Source organism: Scyliorhinus canicula, chromosome 1 (assembly GCF_902713615.1).
Source record: "Scyliorhinus canicula chromosome 1, sScyCan1.1, whole genome shotgun sequence".
NCBI lineage: Eukaryota > Metazoa > Chordata > Chondrichthyes > Carcharhiniformes > Scyliorhinidae > Scyliorhinus > Scyliorhinus canicula.
The window spans coordinates 118,975,745-119,002,512 of NC_052146.1; the positions used below are offsets into that span (position 1 = coordinate 118,975,745).

The 26,768-nt window shown below is 50.3% G+C and overlaps 1 protein-coding gene across 3 annotated transcripts in view; it reads right to left on the reverse strand.

Moving 5' to 3' along the window:
• Nucleotides 1–26,768, reverse strand: part of LOC119966745 (lysophospholipid acyltransferase 2-like) — a 96,628-nt gene that overhangs the window by 53,559 nt on the left and 16,301 nt on the right. For 2 of the 3 annotated variants that reach the window (XM_038798753.1, XM_038798754.1), the window contains 2 exons: nucleotides 24,972–25,117; nucleotides 8,406–8,483 (listed from right to left, as the gene is read on the reverse strand). In XM_038798753.1, the coding sequence (XP_038654681.1) occupies nucleotides 8,406–8,483; nucleotides 24,972–25,117 (224 nt within the window). The remainder of the gene's footprint in view (nucleotides 1–8,405; nucleotides 8,484–24,971; nucleotides 25,118–26,768) is intronic. The other variant, XM_038798755.1, reaches the window with a different exon arrangement.

The window sequence follows — 26,768 nt, forward strand, 5'->3', positions numbered from 1 at the left end:
TCGAAGAAGGCTGTCCAGTACTCCACAAGTCTGGGGCAAGACCAGAACATGTGGGCGTGGTTGGCCGGGCCTCTTTGGCACCGCTCACATCTGTCTTCCACCTCCGGGAAGAACCTACTCATACGGGTTCTTGTTAGGTGGGCTCTATGTACCACTTTTAGTTGCGTCAGGCTGAGCCTTGCGCACGTGGAGGTGGAGTTGACCCTATGCAGTGCTTCGCTCCAGAGTCCCCACCCTATCTCCATCCCCAGGTCGTCCTCCCATTTCCTCCTTGTTGCGTCCAGTACGGTGTCGTCCCTATCTACCAGTCGGTCATACATGTCACTACAGTTCCCTTTCTCTAGGATACTTGCGTCCAGTAGGTCTTCCAGTAGTGTCTGTCGTGGCGGTTGTGGGTACGTCCTTGTCTCCTTTCGTAGGAAGTTTTTGACCTGCAGGTACCGTAGCTCGTTCCCCCCAGCTAGCTGAAATTTCTCTGTCAGTTCGTCCAGTGTTGCGATCCTGTCGTCCGTGTATAGGTCCCTGACTGTCAATGTTCCCCCGTCCTGCCTCCACCTTTTGAAGGTGGCGTCGGTCAGTGCTGGTTTGAACCTATGGTTGTTGCAGATGGGAGCCCTGTTCGACATTTTGGTCAGGCCAAGTTGCTGCCGCAGTTGGTTCCAGGATTGGAGGGTGGCTGTCACCACTGGGCTGCTGGAGTGTTTTTTGGGTGGGGATGGGAGTGCTGCCGTGGCGAGGGCCCGGAGGGAGGTTCCCATGCAGGAGGCCTCCTCCGCACGCACCCACTCAGCTTCTGGCTCCTGGATCCATCCCCTTACTCGCTCGGCTGTTGCTGCCCAGTGGTAGAATTGTAGATTCGGGAGGGCTAACCCTCCCCTGGTTTTTGTTTTTTGTAAGACCTTCTTTGGGATCCTAGCATTTTTACCCCCCCATACGAACGCCATGATGAGTTTGTCCAGCGCTTTGAAAAAGGCCTTGGGGATGTAGATCGGAATGGATCTAAACAGGAAGAGGAACCTGGGCAGTACGTTCATTTTGATCGTCTGAACTCTCCCCGCGAGGGAGAGCGGGAGTGTGTTCCATCTTTGCAGGTCCTTTTTAACTTCCTCCGTCAGGCTGGTGAGGTTCCATTTGTGGATCCCTTTCCAGTCATGGGCTATTTGGATCCCCAGGTAGCGGAATTTATGTCGGGCTTGTTTGAACGGCAGCCCCTTTTGTGCTGCCCCCCCCCCCCCCCCCCCCCTTGCGGGTGTAATGGGAAGATCTCACTTTTGCTCATGTTGAGTTTGTAGCCCGAGAAGGCTCCAAACTCTTTCAGGAGCGCGATGATTCCGTCCATGCTGCTTTGTGGGTCCGAGATATAGAGGAGCAGATCATCCGCATAGAGTGAGACTCTGTGCTCTCTACCTCCCCTTCGGATCCCCCTCCAATTTTTTGCTGCCCTGAGCGCGATTGCTAGCGGTTCAATTGCTAGTGCGAACAGCAGCGGGGACAGTGGGCATCCTTGTCTGGTGCCCCTGTGCAGCTGGAAGTATTGGGAGTTGGTATTGTTGGTCTGTACACTCGCCATGGGAGCGTTGTACAGGAGCTTTACCCAAGCGGTGAACCCTGTTCCAAGCCCGAACCGCTCCAGTACATCTGAGGTATTTCCATTCGACTCTGTCAAAGGCCTTTTCTGCGTCCAGGGAGACGATCACCTCTTGTGTTCTCTCCCCGGAGGGGGTCATTATCACGTTCAGCAGGCGCCTGATGTTCGCGGTCAGCTGTCTACCTTTGACAAAGCCCGTCTGGTCCTCTGTGACCACCTCAGGTACACAGTCTTCTAGCCTTTTGGCTAGGATTTTGGCCAGTATTTTGGCGTCTGCATTCAGCAGAGATATGGGTCTGTATGACCCACATTCCGTTGGGTCTTTGTCTTTCTTAGGTATCAGCGAGATTGAGGCCTGTGCTAACGTGGGTGGCAACGTGCCCCTAGCTAGCGAGTCTGTGAACATCTCCCGCAGGTGCGGGGCCAGCGCTGTCGCAAATTTTTTGTAGAAGTCCGCCGGGAATCCGTCCGGTCCCGGCGCCTTCCCCGCCTGCATGGAGCTAATGCTCTCCATGATCTCTCCCAGTGCTAGTGGTGCTTCCAGATCCCGTTTTCTGCCCTCTCCCACAACTGGTATGTTCAGTCCGTCAAGAAACCGGTTCATCCCAGCCTTCCCCGTTGGGGGCTCTGAGGTGTACAGCTCTTGGTAGAAGGCCTTGAAGGTTTTGTTAATCCTCTCTGGTTCTGTTTCCAACGTGCCTCTGGTATCTCTGATTTGCGCAATTTCTCTGCTGGCTGCCTGCTTTCTCAGCTGGTGGGCCAACAGGCGGCTGGCTTTGTCTCCGTGTTCGTATAGGGCCCCGCGTGCCTGGCGGAGTTGGTGTACTGCTTTCCTGGTGGAGAGCAGGTCAAAGTTCCTTTGTAATTCTTTTCTCTCCGCCAGGAGTTCTACAGTCGGGGCCTCGGAGTATTTATGGTCTACCTCCAGTATGGAGTCGACCAGCTTCTGCCTAGCCACCCTTTCCTCCCTATCTCTTTGCGCTTTGTAGGCTATGATTTCCCCTCTTAGTACGGCCTTAAGCGCTTCCCAGAACGTGGAGGGTGAGACCTCCCCGTTTTGGTTGATCTCAGTGTACTCCGCTATGGCCTGCGCTATCCTTTCGCTGAAGGCCTTGTCAGCTAGTAAGGCACCGTCCAACCTCCATTTGGGGCGCTGGGCCCTTCCCGTCTCTAGCCGCACATCCATGTAGTGTGGAGCGTGGTCTGATATCACAATTGCGGAGTATTCCACCTTGTCTATCTCTGGAAGCACCGTTTTCCCCACCACAAAGAAGTGAATTCTGGTGTACACGTTGTGTACTGGGGAGAAGAAAGAGAATTCTTTCTCCCCCGGGTGGGCGAATCTCCAGGGGTCTACTGCTCCCATCTGCTCCATATAGTGGCTGAGTTCCCTTGCCATGTTTGAGGTTTTCCCCGTTCTGGGGTTTGATCTGTCCGTCGTTGGGTCCTGTACACAGTTGAAGTCCCCCCCCATGATTAGTCGGTGCGTCGCTATGTCCGGGATTTCTGCCATGGTCTTTTGGATGAAGCTCGTGTCGTCCCAGTTGGGCGCGTACACGTTAACTAGAACTACCGGCGCCCCATCCAGGGCCCCGCTGACCATGACATACCGTCCCCCTGGGTCCGTAACCGTCTTTGTCGCCCTAAACATTGTCCTCTTGCCAATCAGGATCGCCACCCCCCTGGCCCTTGCCCCATAACAGGAATGATAGGTTTGTCCCACCCAGCCCTTTCTTACCCGCAGTTGGTCCTGCTCCCTCAAGTGCGTCTCTTGGAGGAAGACTATGTCGGCCCTCATGTTTCTAAGGTGGGTGAGGACTCTAGATCTCTTCACTGGGCCGTTAAGTCCCCTTACGTTCCAGGTGACTATTCTGGTGGGGGGCTTCTGCCCCCTTGCTCCTGTGGGGTTAACCATATTTGTCCGGTGGACGCGCCCCTGCCCTCTGGGGTTTCCCTTTGTTAGGGGGCCGTCCAGGATGTCCACTATCACTGCTCTCCCCATGCGGTCGGGTCCCTGCGCTCCGGGGTTCCCCCTTGTCCCGGGGACACCCGCCATGGCCGTCCATTTTGTGTCCGCCACGCGGGTAGTCCCCTGCACTCCGGGGGGCCCCTTCACCCACAGACCGTACTGGGTGGGTGCTTGCAGCAGTTCCCTGTTTCGAGCCCTTGTCTGTGGCACTTTGTGGCCCTATTCCCTTACTGGCCTCTTTTGTCCCTTCGTCCCTGCGTTTCCCCTCCCTGGTCTCTCGCCCCCCGAGTGCCCGCCCCCCCCGCTCTATCCCTTTCGGGGATACCCCTGTGTACCCCTCCATTGCCCCTCTCTCCCCCATTCCTGTCCCCATTTGCTCTCCCACCTTTGATGGGTGATCCCCCCCCTCCCCTGCCTGGCGCCTTCCCCCCTGTTGGGGGTGCGCTGCGGCCCTGCTCTGTTGCGCGCCCCCTTCGCTAGCTTTCCTGCTAGCACGGTGGCTCCCCTCTCGGAGGTTGCTGTCCCGCTTCCCCTCTCCCCTCTCCAGTACTCCCGTTCCCTCGTGCCGGGGCCTGGCCTCCCACCTGGAGCGGGCCCTTGGGCATTGGGTTGTTTTCCGTTCTGGGTGTTCCTGCCAGGGGGGAGGGGGCTGGCTTTGCCTCGCCCCTCCCCACCCCCCCGTCGGCATGACGTATCTCCTTGCTATGGGCCCCTCGTCCCTACTTCCCATGGCGTTTTTCCAGCCCGTGCTCCTCGACGAATCTATTCGCCTCGGCAGGGGCTGTAAAGAAATATTCCTTGTGTTGGTATGTGACCCAGAGTTTTGCTGGGTACAGCATACCAAAACGTACTTTGTTCTTATAGAGAGCTGCTTTCGCTCTGTTGAACTCCGCCCGTCTCTTAGCTATGTCCGCTCCAAAATCCTCGTAGATTCGGATGGCGTGCCCGTCCCAATTGCAGGCTCTATTCTCCTTGGCCCAGCGCAGGATTGTCTCCCTATCCCGGTACCGGTGCAGTCTGGCTATAACTGCTCTCGGTTTTTCCCCTTCCTTGGGCTTCGGGCGCAGTGACCGATGAGCTCTGTCCATTTCCGGTGGGGTGGGAAAAGTTTCCCGCCCCACTAAGGAGCCCAGCATCGCAGCCACGAATGTTGTGGGATTTCTACCCTCTATCCCCTCTGGCAGGCCCACTATCTTAATATTTTGCCTTCTCGAGCTGATCTCCTGGTCGTCTACCCTGCCCTTCAGGCTCCCCTGTGTTGCACTCAGTTTCACCATTCCCCTCTCCAGGGATATGACCCGGTCGCTCGCGTCAGTCGCTGCCTTCTCCAGCTCTTTAATGGTTGCCCCCTGGGCTTCCAGTATCTTCCCTTGGGCTTCCAGTATCTTCCCTTGGGCATCCACTTTCTTCTCCAATCTGGTCAGAACCTGCTGCACCCCTGACATGGCCCTGGTCACTGCTGCCTGTGCTGCGGCCTCTGCGTCTGCTTTTAACTCTGCCTTGATTGCCTGCAGCTGCTCCCTCACCACCTCGGCAAAGGCTTCCTTCCAATTCACGCCCCCCTCTAACCCCAGGGGAGAGGTTGCCCGCCCGTCCAGCTCTTCTGGATGCGGCGAAGCATCCTTCCCGCCGCTTCGCGTGTTGACTCGTTCGCCCGAGCTGGCTTTCCCTTTGCCCAGTCTACTTCCGGTGCCCCCTTTCTCTTGGCTCCCTTCTGGCACTTTTTTCTCCCCCTTCCCCTTCATCTTTTCTTCTCTCCTTGTTCTTCTTTTTCCCCCTTTTCCGCACCCTATTTTTATTTTATTTATTATATATATATATATATATATATTTTTTTTTTTTTTTAAATTTATTTCCCCTACCCCTTTTCTCTTTACCAGTTTTCTTTTGGGAAGAACAGAAATACAAGTCTCTTTTTTCTTCTTCCTTTTGTCTTCTTTCCCCACTCAACCAGGAGAGAGAGAGAGTCCCTTTGTCTTTGCCACGTGGTGGTCACAGCAGTTGGGGGGGGGGGGGGGGGGGGGGGGGGGCGAGTGGGCCGGTGGTCGCTGCCGGTTGGGGGGGGGGGGTGTCCCCGCTGCTGGCTGGGGGGGGTGTCCCCGCTGCTGGCTGGGGGGGGGGTCCCCGCTGCTGGCTGGGGGGGGGGGGGGGGTGTCCCCGCTGCTGGCTGGGGGGGGGGGGGTGTCCCCGCTGCTGGCTGGGGGGGGGGGGGGTGTCCCCGCTGCTGGCGGGGGGGGGGGGGGGTGTCCCCGCTGCTGGCTGGGGGGGGGGGGTGTCCCCGCTGCTGGCTGGGGGGGGGGGGGTGTCCCCGCTGCTGGCTGGGGGGGGGGGGAGAGAAGAGGGGCTGCCGCCGCCGCACCGCTCCTGGCCCGCGTGGGGGGGGGAGAGAAGAGGGGCCGCCGCCGCCGCACCGCTCCTGGCCCGCGGGGGGGGGGGGGGGGGGGGGGGGGGGGGGAGAGAAGAGGGGCCGCCGCCGCCGCACCGCTCCTGGCCCGCGTGGGGGGGGGGGGGGAGAGAAGAGGGGCCGCCGCCGCACCGCTCCTGGCCCGCGTGGGGGGGGGAGGGAGAGGGGATGGACCTGCTGCTGTTGGGCCCCCCTGTCGCCGCTCCGCTGCCGCTCCGGCTCCTCCGCTCCCGCTCCTCCGCTCCCGCTCCGGCTCCTCGGCTCCTCCGCTCCGGCTCCTCCGCTCCGGCTCCTCCGCTCCCGCTCCGGCTCCTCCGCTCCCCCGCTCCGGCTCCTCCGCTCCCGCTCCGGCTCCTCCGCTCCGGCTCCTCTGCCGGCGCTCCTCCACCGCCGTCCGGCAGCGTACACCCTCTTGACGAGCCCAAGTCCTTCACATGCGATTCGCGCTCTGTCCTCACTATGGAGAATACTATACTACGCTCTCTGTCCTTGACAGTGACTTTGAGCTTGCATGCTCCTAGGTTCATGAACTGATAACCGTTGAAATCCTTCGGCTCTTGGGATAATTTCTGGCTTGACTTATAGTCGTCCCACCAATGACAATGGGATCAGATTGGTCCTTGCTCATGTTTCGAACTTACAGCTGATTGGTGTTCCAGTAACCATTAGTGGGATTGTCCATCTGTCCTCAATGGTCCCCAGATTTGCCTCACTGTGGCTGTATATTTTCAGAAAAACTTCTTTGTATTGGCTGGGCTGGTCGAACAGTTTGTGTCGCTATCCAAAATCCTTCCATTTCAAACTTCACCGTTGTTTGCTGCGTTGAGTTGCAAACAGCCGCAGTTCACCAGGTTGGTGAAGAAATTTCTTCTTTTGTTTTTTTTAAAGTCTTTGGCGTATTTTGCCACGTCTCGTCTGTTGTTACCTTCAAATGTTCGGAACTCCTGGTACCATGTTGTGTTCTGTGGTTCCACCAATGATGAAGATACACACAGAACATATATGTGTTCAACCAGAACAATGATTTATTGTCAACAACGTAGAAAGATAACCAACAGTTTTTTAATACAAAGTTATTCAAAGTCCTAGGGAGCTATTCCAAATGTGATTGTCTTACAGTACGTCCTGCTACCAACTGGCGAGTCATGTCAATCACGTGATGCATGTCTGGTGCCTCCCACTGGCGGTAGTCATACCTACGATTACATAAACTGATTTTTAAAAAAATAAATCTGGAGTACCCGATTAATTTTTTCCAATTAAGGGGCAATTTAGCGTGGCCAAACTACCCTGCACATCTTTGGGTTGTGGGGACGAAACACAGACACGGGGAGAATGTGCAAACTCCACACAGACTGTGACCCAGAGCCAGGATCGAACCTGTGACCTCGGCTCCGTGAGGCAGCAGTGCTAACCACTGTGCCACCGTGCGGCCTTGATTACGTATACTGATAACAGCTTTATACATTTATACAACTATATATATTTGTGTGCACATGCATACCACCACAAGACAGAGTAAAACTGCGAGCACTGCATCAGAGGTATACACCCACACCTGGCCTGAGTTACATTGTTGCACTCAGCATAAATTTGTTAATGGGAATGAATAGGATACCCTGATCAGCCTGGGTGATTCACTCAAGATTCAATGTCCTCTGGGACACTCCGGTATGTTCAGCCAATAGTCCATGACAGAGTCTGATGGCTTCTTTTGTCTGTAAATTGGAGATAATTGCATATTCATAGCATTGCCCTGTTTTTTTGTATGAACAGGAGTGGGCAATCAAAAGTCCAGATAGTGATGATGAGTTCAAGTCTGGACATGCCTGGACTGAACCATCTTTGATGGTTGGACAGAGTTTAGAGAGATAAAATAATCCTGTTCGAACAGGTGGGGACAGAACAATTTGGAAAGCCACTGAGACAGGTCATGGAAAGCTGCCATAGAGACAGGCTTTTGGAAAGGGCTCTGAAGGAGTTGCACTAACAGCAGGAATATGTTCTATAAATGCAAGTAGTATTTTTGCTTGCTCGCATAAGTGGAGTTGAGAGCTGTATGTTAATTTTTCATTCTGTTTAATTGGAAATTGTGTGTTAGGACTGAGAGATACATGTAAGCTGTTCTTAGGTTTGAAGTTTAAAAGTTTAAATATTGTTTTTCTTTGATTTCAATAACGTTTTGTTTGTGAAAATAACCAAACCCTATTTCTTATCCAATCACTTCTGGAGTGCATCGATCTTTCTGCACAGTCTTAAAAATAAAGAAACATTGTGGTTCTGGTTCCGTACCTTAGCCACTATTGAGATCTGACCTGGCGTCCATAACAAATGAAACAAAGTCAGAATTTGTAGTTACAACATGAATTTAATTCAACGCCAAGAAAAGATTCAATGGCCAATACCCAAAATGATCAAATACTCACATTACTTAAGTTACTCACTTGTGAATGTTTTTGACATGTACAGTCACCATAACACAATACAGTAGGATTACCTCCGCCAGAAAGTGGACAGCATATCTGAAATGGAAAAATCACAATCAATTGAGGACAGTGAATCACACTGAGTAAAGCATTCAAACAAGGTAAATTGCATAGAATGCTAACACAGAGAAAAATAATTCAGCCCAAGGGGCCTATGCTGGTATTTATTATCCACACGAGCCAAAAATAGCAGAATTTGCATTCATACAGCACCTTATTAGGACATCTCTACACAATCTATTACTTTCGGAGCATAGTGATTGTTTTATTAAGGCAAAGGTGACAGCCAATTGCATGCAAGTGGCATATCGGGTGAAAGACCTGTTAATCTGTTCTTGATGAAGTTGGTTACATATGTAGAATTTACAGCACAGAAACAGATCACTAGGCTGGTGTTTATGCTTTACATAAGCCTCCTCCCCCTCCTCTTCATGTAATTATCAACATAACCTGCTATACCTTTTGCTTGCATGCATCTGCCTAGGTTATCCTTGAATGCATCTATGCTGTTCACCTCAACTACTTCCTGTGTAACAGGTTCCACATTTTCACCACTCTCTATGCAAGGACATTTCTCCTGAATTCGTTAATAATTATCTATTATATGGCCCAGCCTAGTTTTGATCTCACCCACAAGCAGGAGCATCTTCTCCACGTCAATTGCATTGAATTCCTTCAAGACATCCATCAGGGCACCCATCAACATTCTTTTTTCTACAGAGGCGTTCCAGCTTTTTCCTCACTTTTTTAATGTTTCTGTTCTGTTATTATTTTTGTAAAACTCTTTGGTGCACCTTCAGCAGAACTTATCTATCCTTTGTAATACTATGGAGACCCAGATATTTCTTAACACCGTGGAGGCAGATAATGGTCCTTGTTGTGCCTGTTTATTGGTTGGAAAAAAAGGGGCAACAAATAGGGTCTACCCAAAGGTAAGTCTGCATCGCAGATTCCACCATGATGTTGATAAAGGTGGCTTTATCCGAGTGGCTGGCTAAAACAAATGTTTGCACCGGAGTCAAAAGGTTGTGGGTTTGAAATCTCACTCCAGCTACTTAAGCACAACATTGAGGCGGACACGCCCAGTACCACACTGAGGGAGTGCCGCAGTGTCAGAGATGCTCTATTTCAGATGAGACGTTAAACCAAGGATCTGATTGGCCTCTCAATTGGGCATGACACCAGTTGAACAAGAGCTTGGGAGTCCTAGCCAATATTGATCACTCAACCAACTTCACAAAAACACTCATTATCATATTGTGTCCATGGGATCTTGCTACGCACTGCATCCTTCCTAAATTACAACCTCGCCTATACGTCAAAAGTTCTAAATTTTGGGAATCCCTAGAATGTGAAAGGCACCATATAAATGTAAGTTTTTAATCTTGTATTAGATCATGGTGATCTATAAGTCTCTTTTGGCCAAGCCTTTTGGTCACCTTGTCTAATACCCTTTTCGTGCTTCCATGGCTCAAATTTTACATACAAAGTTTGTTCAGTTGGCAGGCACCCAAGCGAGAGCTGGGTACGCTGACAATCAAAAAGCCAATTTAAATTAACTAAATACCAATCAACCACAGTTTAACATTGCCCGTCTGCCTTTAGGGCAAGCTGGGTTGGGGTGGGACGAGGCACGATTGGCAAGGTAGCACTTACTTTTAAGCAGCAATCTTGATCCAGGGTGGGATGAAAGGTCAGGGTTCTAATAAAATTTGCATGTGTCTGGAGACACATGATTGTGCTGCCAAGGCACTCGTGGAAGTTTTTCCGTCAATATTTATTTTTCAACAGGTTAGCATTTCCCTGAGAGTTCCACAGCAGCTATCCTACTGAGTGAGTGCATTGGAAACACCAACCTATGTCCTCCGTTGTCTCATAGCTCGCCCTCCCCAGCAATGCTCAGCTTTTAAAGTGCGTTTTTCACATATGTTAGTTGTTAATTGGCCAGCCAGCATGAAATAGTGTTCAGGGATCGACTGTGGCTGGGAGCTCATTTTGCACCCTCTTCCAGGCCTGCCCACCAAGCTTGTACGCCCAACAGGCAAAGTATTCAGGCTTGTGTCTAATTGTATTTGAGAACACCAGGCATATGTAAATGTATATCCAGTTGGGAGCTGTCCCCCTGCCTCTCAGCTCCAGTATAAGGTATTGCTTGGACTCTTAATTCACTCTCTGGATTTAGACATTTGTTTTTGAAGCTCCTCTTGATATCATTAATTTACTAAACTTCATGTCAATACTCTGGTGTGTTTTCAGTCATTGGGATACTCTGTCTCAACCTCAGTTTATTGGAATCAGGGCAGCATGGTAGCATTGTGGATAGCACAATCACTTCACAGTTCCAGGGTCCCAGGTTCGATTCCGGCTTGGGTCACTGTCTGTGCGGAGTCTGCATATCCTCCCCGTGTGTGCGTGGGTTTCCTCCGGGTGCTCCGGTTTCTTCCCACAGTCCAAAGATGTGCAGGTTAGGTGGATTGGACATGATAAATTGCCCTTAGTGTCCAAAATTGCCCTTCGTGTTGGGTAGGGTTACTGGGTTGCTGGGGTTATGGGGATAGGGCAGAGGTGTTAACCTTGGGTAGGGTGCTTTTTCCAGGAGCCGGTGCAGACTCGATGGGCCGAATGGCCTCCTTCTGTACTGTAAATTCTATGATAACTAATAAAAGAGAATCTGCCATAAAACAGGACAACAAAAAAATCTCAGAAGAGCAGATTTTCCATGGTCTGGTTTACATTAACATTTAAATCATTCAGATTGTCTTTTAAAAAAACGCCCAGACAAATCCAGCCCAAGAGGTGGGGGGCTTGATTCTCCGCACCCGGACGCCAAAATCGCGGCCAGTGCTGGGGGGCAGAGAATCCATTTTCCCGCACGGAATTGGGGCCAGTGGCGGTTCCCCAATCCTGCAGGCCCCGAAGGGCCTTCTGCGCCACCGAGGGCTTACCTGGGACCATTGCCAGAGGTCCGCTCCACCATTCTCCACCCCCGATCGGCCAAAGTCCCGATGGCGTGGATCTAATGTGGTCCAGCCAGTCGGGATACTAACGTGGCGGGTGCGGGCTCGGTCTGCGGTCGCCCTCGTCAGTGGTGGGCCGATCGGAGGGTAGGTGGGGGGCCTCATAGGCGGCCGGGAAATGTTTATGCAGGCAGATAGGGTTGGGCGCACGGCCGATCGGGGGGGAGGGGGGGGGGGGGGGGGTTCTTTTTAGAGTCCAGCTCCGCGATCCAAGTCCACCATGGAGCACGGCGCGGCTGCTGGAGGCCACTACCGTGCGCATGTGCGGCCTCTGACCCGGAAGTGCTGGGGCCCCTATCTGTAGCAAAAGCTGCTAGATCAATGCCAGGTGCCTGCTAGCCCCCTCCAGGGGTAGGAATTTTGTGGCCCTTTCACGCCAGTTTTTCTGGCATGAAACTCCACAGTTTTGACGCCGGCGTGGGGACATAGTCCAAACCCCTTCCACTCCCAACCCAACCTACTTCTCAGCCCGAACCAAACTCCCCTCCTGGTCCGACTCCACTGCTCCCGTACTGACAGCCCTCTTACCGGACTGACAGTCCCCCTCCTGGACTGACCCACCCATCCAATCCAATCCCCCCACCCGGACTCACTCGCCTCTAGATTAACACCCCCAACCTAGACTGAACCCTCTCCTCCTCCAGTCCGATCCTCCCCCTTTTCCTGACAGATCCACCCTCTAGTCCGACCCCTCACCCCTGCCAGACTGACACCCCCTCCGGTCCAACTCCCTCCACTCCTGGACTGACCCTCCTCTCTCCAGGACTGACCTCCCTTCCCTCCTGAACTGATCCCCCCCTTCTAGACTGGCACCCCCATTCCAGGGCTAACCACCCCTCTGATTCAGCCACCCTTCCTCTACTGGACTGACCCCCGCATCCAGTCTGACCCCACTCCCTCCCAGACTGAATGCCCCTCCGATCCAACACATTCCTCTCCCAGACTAGCCGTCCCTCTAGTCCAACCCCCCTCCTCTCCTGGACTGACTCACCCTTCCGGTCCGATCCCTGCCCCTTGGACTAACTCTGCTTCCAGTCCGACCCCTGCCTCTGCCAGTCTGACTCCCACCTTCCAGTCCAACCTAACCCCCGTCCCCTGAATAATCCCTCCCCCTCTCCTAGACTGACTGATCCCCCTCCAGTCCGACCCTCTCCTCTCCCCGACTGACTCGCCCCTCCGGTCTGACCCTGACCCCCTGGACTGACATCCCCTCTAGTCTGACTTCCTCCACTTCCCAGCAAATGTAAATCCCGTGAGAGTGGCACTGCCTCTCTGAGGGAGTTACTGGCCAATGTTTTGATCAGGATATTACAGTACTCCTTTAAGTACAGTCAGCCATATGGAGGACTGTACCAACTTCCTTCCAACAGGGAGAAGCATCCGGATGCATTTTGAACATCTGGTTAGAATAGTGATGGAAGTGGCAGCATGGTGGCACAGTGGGTTAGCCCTGCTGCCTCACGCAACCGGGGTCCCTGGTTCGATCCCGGCTCTGGGTCACTGTCCGTGTGGAGTTTGCACATTCTCCCCGTGTTTGCATGGGTTTCACCCCCACAACCCAAAGATGTGCAGACTAGGTGGATTGGCCATGCTAAATTGCCCCGTAATTGGAAAAAATTAATTGGGTAATCTAAATTTTTAAAAAAAGAATAGTGATGGAAAGGATGGTTGAAAAATGAGGCTTCTTTTTGTCAACATTTCAAGACTACTTTGAGGGATTAGTCTGGAGATTATGCACCCCACCATTCTGCTCCTCATTACCAACCAAAGAGGATGTAAATTGGAACGGGAAGGGTCGGTCATTAATCTCGGAGGGTGGTGGAACAAGGGTGAATGTCGCATTATGGACTTTGGTTTAACATATTCCTGCCGACTTCACCAGATGATCTCCATCCTCCAAATGCTTTATCTTATTGTTACAGACAGGGTCAGGAGTGAACCAAAATCCAGGTCGGTGCGGTGGTGCAGTAGTTAGCACTGCTTCCTCATGGCGCTGAGGAACCGGGTTCGATCCCGGGCACGCGTCACTGTCCGTGTGACGTTTGCACATTTCCTTCCCCCCTCCCCCCCCCGCGTCTGCATGGGTCTCACCTCCATAACCCAAAGATGTGCAGTTTAGGTGGATTGCCTCTTAGTTTGAATTTTTTTGAAAAAAACGAGAACACCAAAACTCTTATATCCTTTCACATACTGTCTTTAACCTGTGTGTTTTTTGGAGTGGAAGATATGTGCGTCTCTTAGGCTCCAGAGTGTGTGTGGTCAATTTAAATAACAGCAGCAACCTTTTGAGGGCTTGAACAATGATGATTATTTATTTATGCCTTCACCCAAACAGTCTAAGTGCACAAACACACACACCAGAAAAAAAATTCAGTTAGCGAGAAAAGTGTACATTTATTAGTTGTAAACAAAAGATGGTTCACATATCTGGCTTGTTGCGCAACAGTCATTGCCATCTTAGTCATGGAAATTTGTCTTTTCCACTCTTGAATTGTAATTCAGACGAGTTAAAATTACTGAAGGCAGATATCAGGATTATTGCAGGATTACTTTCAAGAGATGAAAACTCAGCAGGTTACAAAGTTAGATACCTGTGGTTTTGAGGTCAAATGTCTTTACATTTAAATGTGAGTTAGAAATCAGGTTTTTTTTAAATCCAAGTTTTAAAAGACTTCATTGTTACTACCTTTGTCTGTTGCTGGCATTCTGCAGTGGTGTTCTTTGCAGAATGCTTGGGTCTTTGGAGAATAAAATGTGTTATCTCAAGCTTGGGTTTTCGTCACATGACCAAATCTGGCATTGTCCATTCAGAATGAATTGGTAGTCTGAGGCTATTACTACACATTAGGAGGTAGATTATAGCCATTCACACTCACTTGTGGATAACTGGTCTCTTTTGATTTCTTTTGTTAGATTGCAAACTCGGACGTGGGATTCTCCGACCCCCCCGCCGGGTCGGAGAATCACCAGCGGGCGGCGTGAATCCCGGCCCCGCCGGCTGCCGAATTCTCCATCGCCGGAGATTTGGCGGGGGTGGGAATCGCGCCGCACTGGTCGGCGGCCACTGGCAGCGGCAGCCCCAGCGATTCTCCGACCCGCGATGGGCCAAGTGGCCACCCATATTTGACCAGTCCCGCCGGCGTTTATTACACCAGGTATTTGCTGGCAGGACCTGGCTGCGTGGGCGGCCTCCGGGGTCCTCGGGGGGGGGGGGGGGGGGGGGGGGGGGGGGGGGACCTGGCCCTGGGAGGTGCCCCCACGGTGGCCTGGCACGCGATCAGGGCCCACCAATCCGCGGGCAGGCCTGTGCCGTGGGGACACTCTATTCTTCCGCGTCGGCCGCTGTGGTCCTCCGCCATGGCTGACACAGAGATGAATCCGCCTGCGCATGCGCTGTGATAACGTCAGCACACGATAGCACTCCTGCGCATACACCAACTTGCGCCGGCCGGCGGAGGCCCTTCGGCACCGGTTGGCGTGGCGCCAAGCCCCTTCCCCGCCGGCCGGCGTGGCGCACACCACTCCGGCACCAGCCTAGCCCTGAAGGTGGGAAGGATTCCGCACTTTTGGGGCGGCCCGACGCCGGAGTGGTTCATGCCACGCCTTCGCACCGGATTCAGAATTTGGAGTAACCTATGAACATTGGCAAGTGTGAATTCCACAAAGGTGTACTGCCTGGGCATGTCCATTCAAGAGGAGCCCCTACCCAGGGTGATTCAATCAGGAACTTGAAACAGTCCATGTTTAAGTAGCAGCAGTCACCTGACAATTGGTGGCCATCTTGTAAGCATTAAAAAAAAGACAGTTCCAGAAGCTTCCATATGAACACAGTCCATATTTGAAGTTGTACATAGGATATGCCTTCAAAGGCCATGACATTACCCAATCGTAACTGCTTCCACAAATAATAAACAAGAGTGTCAATGGAAAAATAAACAAAATACACAATTCTTTTTTAATTCCGGTGTGATGTTTCTAATTAGATTTGCTCTCAGCTGTGTCCATTAGATTAATCTTTATTTTCTGTGGATTCCATGGAAATCCTGGAAAGTTGGCAACCCCATGCAGTGGAATGGGGGAGTGGGGGGAGGGGAGGTAGAGGAGAGGGAATGCAGGCCATTGGATATCCTGAAGGGATTATGATGATACAACACACTAATGGCATATGCCAGAGAATAGAAGATGTGGTTTTTGTCTCTGCAGTCTCCCAGGGAGGTCATGGCTAGAACACCATTGAACCATTTGAAAGAAAAAAAAGAACTTGCGTTTGCATAGCACCTTTCACAACTTCAGGCCTTCACAAAGCGCTTTACAGCTAATTATTTTGAGAGCAAAATGCTGCGCAAAATCATTTGGCGGCAGTGGGGGAGGGTGAGAAGGGCCTGGAAGGATAAAGATTGGGAATGAAAAATATATTTCAAGTAGTTCAAAAAGGAAACTGCTTCAGCAGCTGCTTCAATGAGCAGGCTGACAGATGTCAGGAACCACTGCCAGGCCCACAAGATGATATCAGCTAAAAGTATGTAGCCAGGCAACTGAGCAAATAAGCACTGAGCAACCACAACAAACTTTAAAGCCGATAATATATTTAAACCAGTGATGAAATACATTGGGCATGGTCAGCGCGGCGCCGGTCGTGGTATGTACCGACTCTCCAGCTCAGTCTGGCACTGGCCTGGCACGCCGAATCTCAGGCCCGGACGGGCCGTGCAGCCGTCATCAAAAAGCCTAGTCCCACCAGCGCCGTTGTAACATCCTCTAAGCCGGCGGGGCATCGGCGTTCAAGGGTCCGGGGGTGGCCTGCGAGGGGAGGGGGGCCTCTGTAGTGGCCTGACCCGCGATCGGGGCCCACCGATCGGCAGGCCGGCCTCTCTGCCCCCCCGGCCTCCTTTCCTCCGCCTCGGCTCCTGTAGCCTAGGGATATTTGGCGTCAGGGCCGGTGCGGGGAAGAAAGCCATTGCGCATGCGCTAGTTGGCGCTGGCCCTACTGTGCATGCGCGGAGCCCGTGGCGCCAGGTTCAGGGTGGGATCGGCAGCTGTCCTCGGCCCCTGTGGGCCGCAAAATGGGGTCCCAGAACGGGCGCCGACGCCGGAGTAAAACACTCCCGTTTTTACTCTGGCGTTGACACTTAGCCACCCGATGGGAGAACCCTGCCCATTATTTTTCATTCTGCAACATACACACACCTACACGTGTATGTATGCATGTGCACACAGGCGCATGTACAGACACATGCACTTATATACATAGATGCAAGTGAAACTTTGCACTGCTGTTTCTTTTATTGCTTTACTGATCGTTTTTAAGGTAGTTTCATCTCCTTTTTCCGTGGAGCCACGTGTATCAGAAAAGCAAGAACAGCAAGGAAAACTAAATGAGGAAATTCTTGGCAGGACATTCTACAAAGGCAAAATTTCACATTGAAAACAACTGTACGTTGGCTGTATTTTTTCTTGACTTCCAGTTCAAGTTTAGGGAGAATGTCACTGGACCAGTAATCCAGAGGCCCAGGTTAATACAGTGGGAAGATGGGTTTGAATCCCACCATGGCAGCTGCTGGAATTTTTAATTCAATTAATTAATAAATCAAATTGTTTAACAAAAAAGTCAGGAATGAAAATATAGTGTCACGAATGGTGCCATGGAGCCGTCATTGATTGTCATAAAAACTCATATGGTTCATTAATGCCCTTTAGGGAAGGAAATCTGCCATCCTTACCTGGTCTGGTCTAGATGTGACTCCAGATTCACCGCAATGTGATTCACTCTCAACTGTTCTTAGAAATGGCCCAGCAGGTAACACAGTTCAAGGGCAATTAAGGATGGGCAACAAATGTTCGCCCAGTCAGTGACACACATATCCCATGATAGAATAAAAAAGTAAAATGGTGTCTTTTGTTGTCTTTCAATTAAAGCATTCATTCCACCCAGCAAGTTAGTTATTTTTAAACCAAAATCATTAAATTCAGGCAATCCGAATGTATTTAACAGCTAGTGAAGCATGTTTGAAATGCAGTCACTAGCGTATTGCAGCAGGCAATTTGCACACAGCAAGGTCCCACTATGAGCAAATGCGATGACGACCAGGTAATGGTCGCAATTACCTGAGTCCGAGGGGACCCCGAGGGGTCTCCCAGGTCATCAGCGGCCCCAGGTGGTCGGTGTCTGGGCAGGAAGGTACCCTGGCACTCTCGCTGCCACCCGGGCACCTTGACATGGCCGGTCTGGCATCAACAAGGTTGGCAGGGGCATTGCTAAGATGGCCAGATGCCAGGTTGCCTGCGCTAAAGATCGGGCCCGGTGTGCCATCCCAGGGTTGGCATAACCTTGTGAGGGGGGAGGGTTCCCTAACAGGCGGTGGCATAGTGGTGCCATCGTGGGACTAGTAATCCGGAGAACCAGGATAAAAATCTGGAGACCCGGGTTCGAATCCCACCACGGCAGGTGGTGGAATTTAAACTCAATAAATATCTGGAATTAAAAGTTCAATGATGACCATCATAAAACTCCATCTGGTTCACCAATGTCCTTTAGGGAAGGAAATCTGCCATCCTTATCTGGTCTGATCTACATGTGACTCCAGACCCACAGCAATGTGGTTAACCCTTAAATGCCCTCTGAAATGGTCTAGCAAGCCACTCGGTTGTATTCAATCGCTACAAAACACAAAAGAGGAATGAAACCAGATGGAGCGCCCGGCATCGAACCAGGCACCGGAAACGCCAACAGCAAACTCAACCCCGTCGACCCTGCAAAGTTCTCCTTACTAACATCTGGGGGCTTGAGCCAAAGTTGGGAGAGTTGTCTCATAGACTAGTCAAGCAACACCCTGACACAGTCACACTCACAGAATCGTATCTTACAGCCAATGTCCCAGACACCACCATCACCATTCCTGGGTATGCCCTGTCTCACCAACAAGACAGACCCGCAGAGGTGGTGGCCCAGTGTATACAATCGGGAAGGAGTTGCCCTAGGAGTCCTCAACATCGATTCTGGACCCCTTGAAGTCTCATGGCTTCAGGTTAAACATGGGCAAGGAAACCTCCTGCTGATTACCATACCGCCCATTATCAGCTGATGAATCAGTACTGCTCCATGTTGAACTCCACTTAGAGGAAGCACCGAGGGTGGCAAGGGCACAGAATATGCTCTGGCTGGGGGATTTCAATATCCATCACCAAGAGTGGCTCGGTAATACCCCCACAGACCGAACTGGCCGGGCCCTAAAGGACGTAGCTGCTGGACTGGGACTGCAGCAACTGGTGAGGGAACCAACAAGAGGGGAAAACATACTCGATCCTCACCAATCTGCCTCCTGCAGATACATCTGTCCATGACAGTATCTGTATAAATGACCACCCTCAGTCCTTGTGGAGACAAAGTCCCTTCTTCACATTGCGGATACCTTCCATCATGTTGTGTGACACTACCACCGAGCTAAATCGGATAGACTTTGAACAGATCTAGCAACTAAAGACTGGGCATCCATGAGGCGCTGTGGGCCATCAGCAGCAGCAGAATTGTATTCAACCACAATCTATAACCTCATAGCCCAGCATATCCCCCACACACCCAACCAGGGGATCAACCCTGGTTCAATGAAGCGTGCAGGAGAGCATTCCAAGAGCAACATCAGGCATACCAAAAAATGAGGTGTCAATCTGGTGAAGCTACAATACAGGACTACTTGTGTGCCAAACAGCATAAACAGCAAGTAATAGACAGAGCTAAGTGATTCCACAACAAAAGCATCAGATCCAAGCTCTGTAGTTCTGTCACACCCAGCCGTTAATGGTGCTGGACAATTAAACAACTCACTGGAGGAGGAGGCTCCACAAATATCTCCATCCTCAATGATCTGTGCAAAAGACAAGGCTGAAGCATTCACAACAATCTTCAGCCAGAAGTGCCGAGTGGATGATCCATCTTGGTCTCCTCCAGAGATCCCCAGTATCACAGATGTCAGTCTTCAGCCAATACAATTCACTCCACTTGATATCAAGAAATGGCTGAAGGCACTGGATTTTGCAAAGGCTATGGGCCCTGACAATATTCCGGCAAGAATACTGAAGACTTGTGCTCCAGAACTTGCTGCGTTCCTAGCCAAGCTGTTCCAGTACAGCTACAACACTGACATCGACCCGGCAATGTGGAAAATTGCCCAGGTGTGTCCTGCACACAAGAAACAGGACAAATGTAATCCAGCCAATTACCTCCCTATCAGTCTACTCTTCATCATCAGCAAAGTGATGGAAGGAGTCATCAACAGTGCTATCAAGTGGCATTTACTCAGCAATAACCTGCTCACGGATGCTCAGTTTGGGTTCCGCTAGGGTCACTCAGCTCCTGGCCTCATTGGTTCAAACATGGACAAAAGGGCTGAATGCCAGAGGTGAGATGAGAGTGACTGCCCTTGACATCAAGGCATCATTTGACCGAATATGTCCATCAAGGAGCCCTAGCAAAACTGGAGTCAATGGGAATCGAGAGGGAAACTCTCCGTTGGATGGAGTCCTACCTGGCACAAAGAAAGATGGTTGTGGTGGTTGAAGGTCAATCATCTCAGTTCCAGGACATCACTACAGGAGTTCCTCAGGGTAGTGTCTAAGGCCTGACCATCTTCAGCTGCTTCTTCAGTGACTTTCCTTCCATCCTAAGGTCAGAAGTGGGGATGTTTGCAGATGATTGTACAATGTTCAGCACCATTCGTGACTCCTCAAATAATGAAACAGTCCATGTCCAAATGCAGCAAGACCTGGACAATATCCAGGCTTGGGCTGACAAGTGGCAAGTTACATTCGCACCACATAAGTGCCAAGCATCGACGATCTCCTACAAGAGACGATCTAACCATCGTCCCTTGACATTCAATAGCATCACCATCACTGAATCCCCCACAATCAACATCTTTTGTGTTCCCAGTAATCAGAAACTGAACTAGACTGGTCATATTAATACTGTGGCTACCAGGGCAAACCAAAGGTGAGTAACTCATGTCCTGACCTCCCCCAAAGCCTGCCCACCATCTACAAGGCGCAAGTCAGGAGTGTAATGGAATACTCTCCACTTGTCTGGATGAGTGCCGCTCCAACAAAGCTGAAGAAAGGCAACATCATCCAGGACAAAGCAGCCCGCTTGATTGCTCGTCCTTCCACAAACATTCAAACCCTCCACCACCGATGAACAGTCGGTGTGTACCATCTACAAGATAACTACTCATCAAGGTTCCTTAGACAGCACCTTCCAAACCCATGCCTACCACCATCTAGAAGAACAGGTGCAGCAGATAGCTGGGAACCCCACCACCTGGAGGTTCCCCTTCAAGTGACTCACCACCCTGACATGAAAATATATCGCCGCTCCTTCACTGTCACTGGGGCAAAATGCTAGACCTTCCTCCCTAACAGCACAGTGGGTGTACCTATACCTCAGGGACTGCAGCGGTTCAAGAAGGCAACTTGTAACCATGTTCTGAAGGACAACTAGGGATGGGCAACAAATGCTGGCCTCGAGTGTCAGCCTGAGTTTTTTCCGTTAAATCGTGCACAGTATGTTTTTGTGAGGTTGTTTAAGGGATGAATATTGCCCAGGACACCACAGAGGACACTCCTGCTCATCTTCTAAGTAATGTCATGCAATCTTTTCCATCCACCTGAGAAATGCCGTGCCAATGGTTGGTGTCTCTGGCAATACAGCACTCCCTCAGTCCTGTACTTTTTCACCTACCCTGCACATAGATCATAGATCTTACAGTGCAGAAGGAGGCCATTCGGCCCATCAAGTCTGCACCAGCTCTTGGAAAGAGCACCCTACTTAAGCCCATGCCACTACCCTATCCCCGTAATTTAGTAACCCCACCTAACCTTTTTGAACACTAAGGGGCAATTTAGCATGGCCAATCCACCTAACCTGCACATCTTTGAACTGTGGGAGGAAACCAGAGCGCCCGGAGGAAACCCGCGCAGACATGGGGAGAACGTGGGTTGTGGGGGCAAAACCCACGCACACACGGGGAGAATGTGCAAACTCAATATGGACAGTGACCCAGAGCCAGGATCGAACCTGGGACCTCGGTACCGTGAGGCAGCAGTGCTACCTACTGCACCACCGTGCTGCCCCATCCCTCAGTCCTGTAATAGGAGGGTTTTTTTTTTTTTAAACTGTTCATTCTTACAGAATGTGAGCTACGCTGGCTAGGCCAGCATTTGTTTACTCATTCCTAACTGCCCTTGAGAAGGTGGTGGTGAGCTGTCTTCTTGAACCGCTGCAGTCCTTGTGCTGTACTCAGAGTATCAGCCTAAATTTTGCACTCGGCTCTCTGGAATGGGGCTTGAACCCACAACCTTGCTACTCAGAGGCGAGAGTGTTATCAACTGATCCAGGCATCAAATGACAGAACAGTACTTTTCCTGGACACATACCATTAGATACTGAATTGAGAGAGTGCCCAAACTCATTGCAGCCAAGAACACTACAAGTCAGCAGATCGGCTCACCCTGGGACCAGCTCCGGAAATTTCCAAAGGATGAATGCCAAAGTCCTGGTGGAAACTCAGGAGGAAATTCCCGACTGAAGTGTCTTTCAGAGTAAAAATTGTTCTTAAGAATTTCGGAAACATTGGGAGGTTTTCATTTATTACTCATCCCTAGTTACCATGACAACTGAGCAGATAGAGTACAAAAACGAGGAAGTTATGCTAAATATTTTGAAATTGCTGGTTAGCCCTCAACTGGACTATTGAACCCAATTCTGGACGCTAATTGTGGCAAGTATGACAAGTCTCTTATTTTTCTATTTGTTCAAGGGATGTGGGTATCACTGGCTAGGCTAGCATCCATTGTCCATCCCAAATTGCCCTTGAAAAGGTGACAGTGAGCTGCCTTCTTGAACCACTGCAGTCCATGTGAAGTAGGTACACCCAGTGTTGTTAGGGAGGCAGTTCCAGGAGATTGACCCAGTGACAGTGAAGGAAGAGTGATATATTTGCAAATCAGATTGGCAAGTAGCTTGCAGGGGAACCTCCAGTTGCCGATGTTCCCATGAACCTGCTGCCCTCGTCCTTCTAGATGGTAATGATTATGAGTTTGGAAGGTGCTATCTTAAGAGCTTTGTTGAGTTCTATCTTGTGCATGGTACGCTGCTGATTCTGTGCGTGGTGGTGGAGGGAATGAATGTGGAAGGGATGCAAATCAAGTGGGCTGCTTTGCTCTGGATGGCATCAAGTTTCTTGTTGGAGCCGCACTCATGCAGATAAGTGGGGTGTATTCAATTCCACTCCTGACTTGTGCCTTATAGATGGTGGACAGACTTTAGAGTATCAGGAGGTGAGTTACTCACCTCAGGATTCCTAACCTCTGACCTGCTTTTGTAGCTGCAGTATTTATATGGCTAGTCCAGTTCAGTTTCTGGTTCATGGTGGGGGATTCACTTATGTAACTCCATTGAATGTCATGGCTGATGGTTAAATCCTCTCTTGTTGGAGATAGTCATTGCCGGCACTTGTGTGACATGAATGTTACTTGCCACTTGTCAGCCTAATCCTGGATATTATCCAGGTCTTGCTACATTTGGACATGGACTGCTTCATTATCTGAGGTTGCAAATGGTATTGAACATTGTGCAGTCATCAGCAAACATCCTCACTTCTGACATTATGATGGAAGAGAGGTCATTCATGAAGCAGCTGAAGATGGTTGGGTCTTGGACACTACCCTGAGAAACTCCTGCAGTGATGACCTGGAGTTGAGATGATTGACCTCCAACAACCCCCAGCATCTTCCTTTGTGCTCGGTATGATTCCATCCAGCGGAGAGTTTTCCCCACAATTCTATTGACTCCAGTTTTGCTAGGGCTCCTTGATGCCACACTCAGTCAAATGTGGCCTTGATATCAAGGGCAATCTTTTTGCGGAGGCAGAGAGTATGGTTGAGTTTCTAATTGAGTACTCTGCATCAATCACCATTAGAGACAAGATTGCTTCCAATGTCACAATAAAAGAGAAGATAGTAAAGAAATTGGATAGGTTAAAAATTGATAAATATGAGGTACTAAAAAGATTGGCAGCAGTCAAAATAGAAAGGTCACCTGATCCCAATGGGATGTAGTCTAATTTGCTAAAGGTGGAAATTTCAGATGCAGTGGCCACAATCTTGCAACCTTCCTTGATAAGAGAATGGTGCCAGAGATCGATGGATGGCATTGATTACATCACAATTCAAAAAGTGAGAAAGGCATAAACATGGCAACTTCAGATGAATGGAATTTTGAAGTACTCCGTGGAGTCCTCAAGCTGAAATTGGAGAAATCGAGGTAACTAATTCTTCAGAAGTCTGCCTGAGAGAAGGTTTGTGTTTAGCAGATCAATTCAAAAACTGTTTCCTGTTCAAAACATCCGACTCATTTCTCTTCACTTTATCGGAACTGTTACTATTGAATTCCAAATAGCTTCTATCAGCGTCTCGAGTTTTTACTGGAAAATTCAAAGGAACCAGCGAATGAAGTGCCTGGAGTCCATACTCTTTATGTAATTTTTGCTCATTTTTATGGCTGTCATTTTAGGAAGTCTTTTGGGCGCTAGTTATTTTCCAGTACTTCCCTGAACCCATCGTGCACACACGCATGCACACACATATATATATATATATATATATATATATACAGATATGCAAACACACATATGGATAGTACAAATACACTCAATTCTCAGCAAAGGTCACAAGCTACTTGATTTATTTTCAGGAATTCTTTGCCTACCGTCCAGGCACTGGAAGCACTGCTGGAGGCCTAAGTAATAAGATGCTTACCTGTCGCTCGGTTCAGGATTGTGGAGTGATTTGACAGGTTGAACAAAAAAGATCATACTGCCCAGCAGGAGACTATTCCCTCTCCCCCACCCCCATAATCATGCCAGCTCTTTGAAACAGCCATCCAATTAATTCCACTCTTTCCCATTAACGTCAGAACATTTTCCTTCACAATTTCCTTTCAAATCTGCTCCCATCACCTTTACAGGTGGCGCATTTCAGATCAACCTGCTGTAAAACCAATCAACCATATTTCCCCCTCTGGTTCTTTCGTAAATGTTAAATCTGAACCCTTTGGTTACAAACCCACCAACGAGCAGAAACTTCTCTTTATTTACCTCTCAAAACTGCTTATCATTTTAAACATGTCCATTGAATCTCCCTTCTTCTACTCTAAGGAGAACAATATAAGTTTCTCTCATCCTTCCATTTAACTGAAGTCCCTCATCCCTGAGCCCGTTCTGATAAAACTCAGCTGCACCTTGTCTAATTTATTTCCACACTTATTGCATGTGGCACGAATTGAAACTCAAGCATTTCAATTAACTTCTTTAAGAGCAAAAGCCTTGGTCTATTGGCAGTTCAATGAAGACGGGCCTCTTGCCCTCAGTAACCTCCAGTACCAGCCTCACATTTTAGTCTCCGTGCATCGCAAATGGAAGAGTTTGGTGTGCAAGTGCGAATCTGCAGAACTACTTACCTGCCAAAGCAGAAGAACGCAAAATGAAGACCCAAGAGGGTGACTATCACATGCCTGATAGCGTGGTTGGTCTTGCTTGGGTGGAGGTAGCTACGAAATAAAAAAGCTGCGAATAACCCAAATAGTTGGCACATTGCAAAATTTACCTGTAAAAAGAAAATTGCAAACAAAAAATTCTGTGATTTTGTGATGTTGCGAATTGTAACAAGTTTGGAAAGCACCTGATATTTAACTCTATGCATGTTTAATGTAGCAAAACGTCCCACGGCAAAGACAGGAGTGCTCTCAGACAAAATATAACACCGAGTAATGACGGATTGGGACATGTGACCAAAAGTTTGGGAAAAGAGATTGGTTTCAAGGTGCATTTTAAAGGAAGACAGAGAGGAAGAAAGGCAGAGAGCTGTAGGGAAGAAATTCCAGAGCTCAGGGCAAACACAGCTAAAGGCGTGGACATCAATGGTGGAGTGGCAAAATTCAGTGATGTGCAGGAGACCAGAATTGGAGGAACACAGTGATCTCAGAGGGATGAACAACTGGAGGGGATTACAGAGATAGAGAGGGCATGGTGTTGAATATTTGTCCAATAACTTTCCTGTAAAAGGACCTTGGGGAATTTTTCCATGTTAATGGTGCCAAATAGATACAAGACCATAAGACGTGGGAGCTGAAGAAGGCTATTCAGCCCATCGGGTCTGCTCTACCATTCAATGGGATCATGACTGATCTGATTTGATCATCCTCAACTCTACTTTCCCACCATATCCCCATAACCCTTGATTCCCTTATTAAGACCATGAAGCATTAAGGGCGCGATCTAACCAAAATAAACCAGAATGCTGTTCCGGGTGGGATTGGCTTGTAGTGCCAGGAATGACCCCACTATCTATTGGCACTTTGTCGTGTCCCCCGGCAGGGTACGGTGTGCTGAGGCCGCACTTAACATAATTTCCTGCACTGAGGAGCTCCAATGAGCAGAGCTCCTCAGTGCAGGAAGGGATCGGGATGCCATTTTTAAATGGCGTCCCAATCTCATGACCCCCCACGCAACCCCCATGCCCCCTAATGCCCCAACCCATCTGCTAAGGGTCCTCAAGGCCCCCCACACCCTGCAACATAAGGGCAGGGCACCCCTCCCCACCCCCGGATCCGAACACCTGGTGTGGCACAATGCAAGCTTGGCATTTTGGCATTGCCAGACTGGCACTGCCCCTGACAGCCTGGCAATGCCACCTCAGCACTCTGGCAGTGCCAGGCTGGTACCCGGGTGGCATGGCCAGGGTTCCCAGGTGGTACTGCCAGGCTGGCAATGCGAAGGTGCTTGGGTGGCACCAGCAGTGCCAAGGTACCACCATGCTCAGAGGTCGACCACCCAGAGGCCTCTGATCGCCTGGGAGATCCCCCCAGGTACTCTGCCGCCTATTCCCCAGTACGGAATGGCACCGGCTGGAGTCTCCGCAGTGAGGCCAGTAGATGCCAGGTGGCCATACGGCAAAGGCAGAGGTAAGGCAGCTTCTAATCTGACTTCACTCTGCGAGACTGGATCCCGTCCATTGTGGGCAGTATACAGATCGTGATGACTCCCGAGATCTTGTTAGACCTTGCGAGGCGTAATGACTGTTGGGAAGCGCGCGCAGGAGGCCTGTCCCGGGATCTACCTGCTGCATCGCACCCCCGTTCGGGCGCAACGCAACCGGTAGATCATGCCCTGTATCATTATATTCAATTTTCATTGTTTTTGGGAAGAGAGCAGCAAAAAAGATTACTCATTCATCCAAGTGTTACATAACATTTACA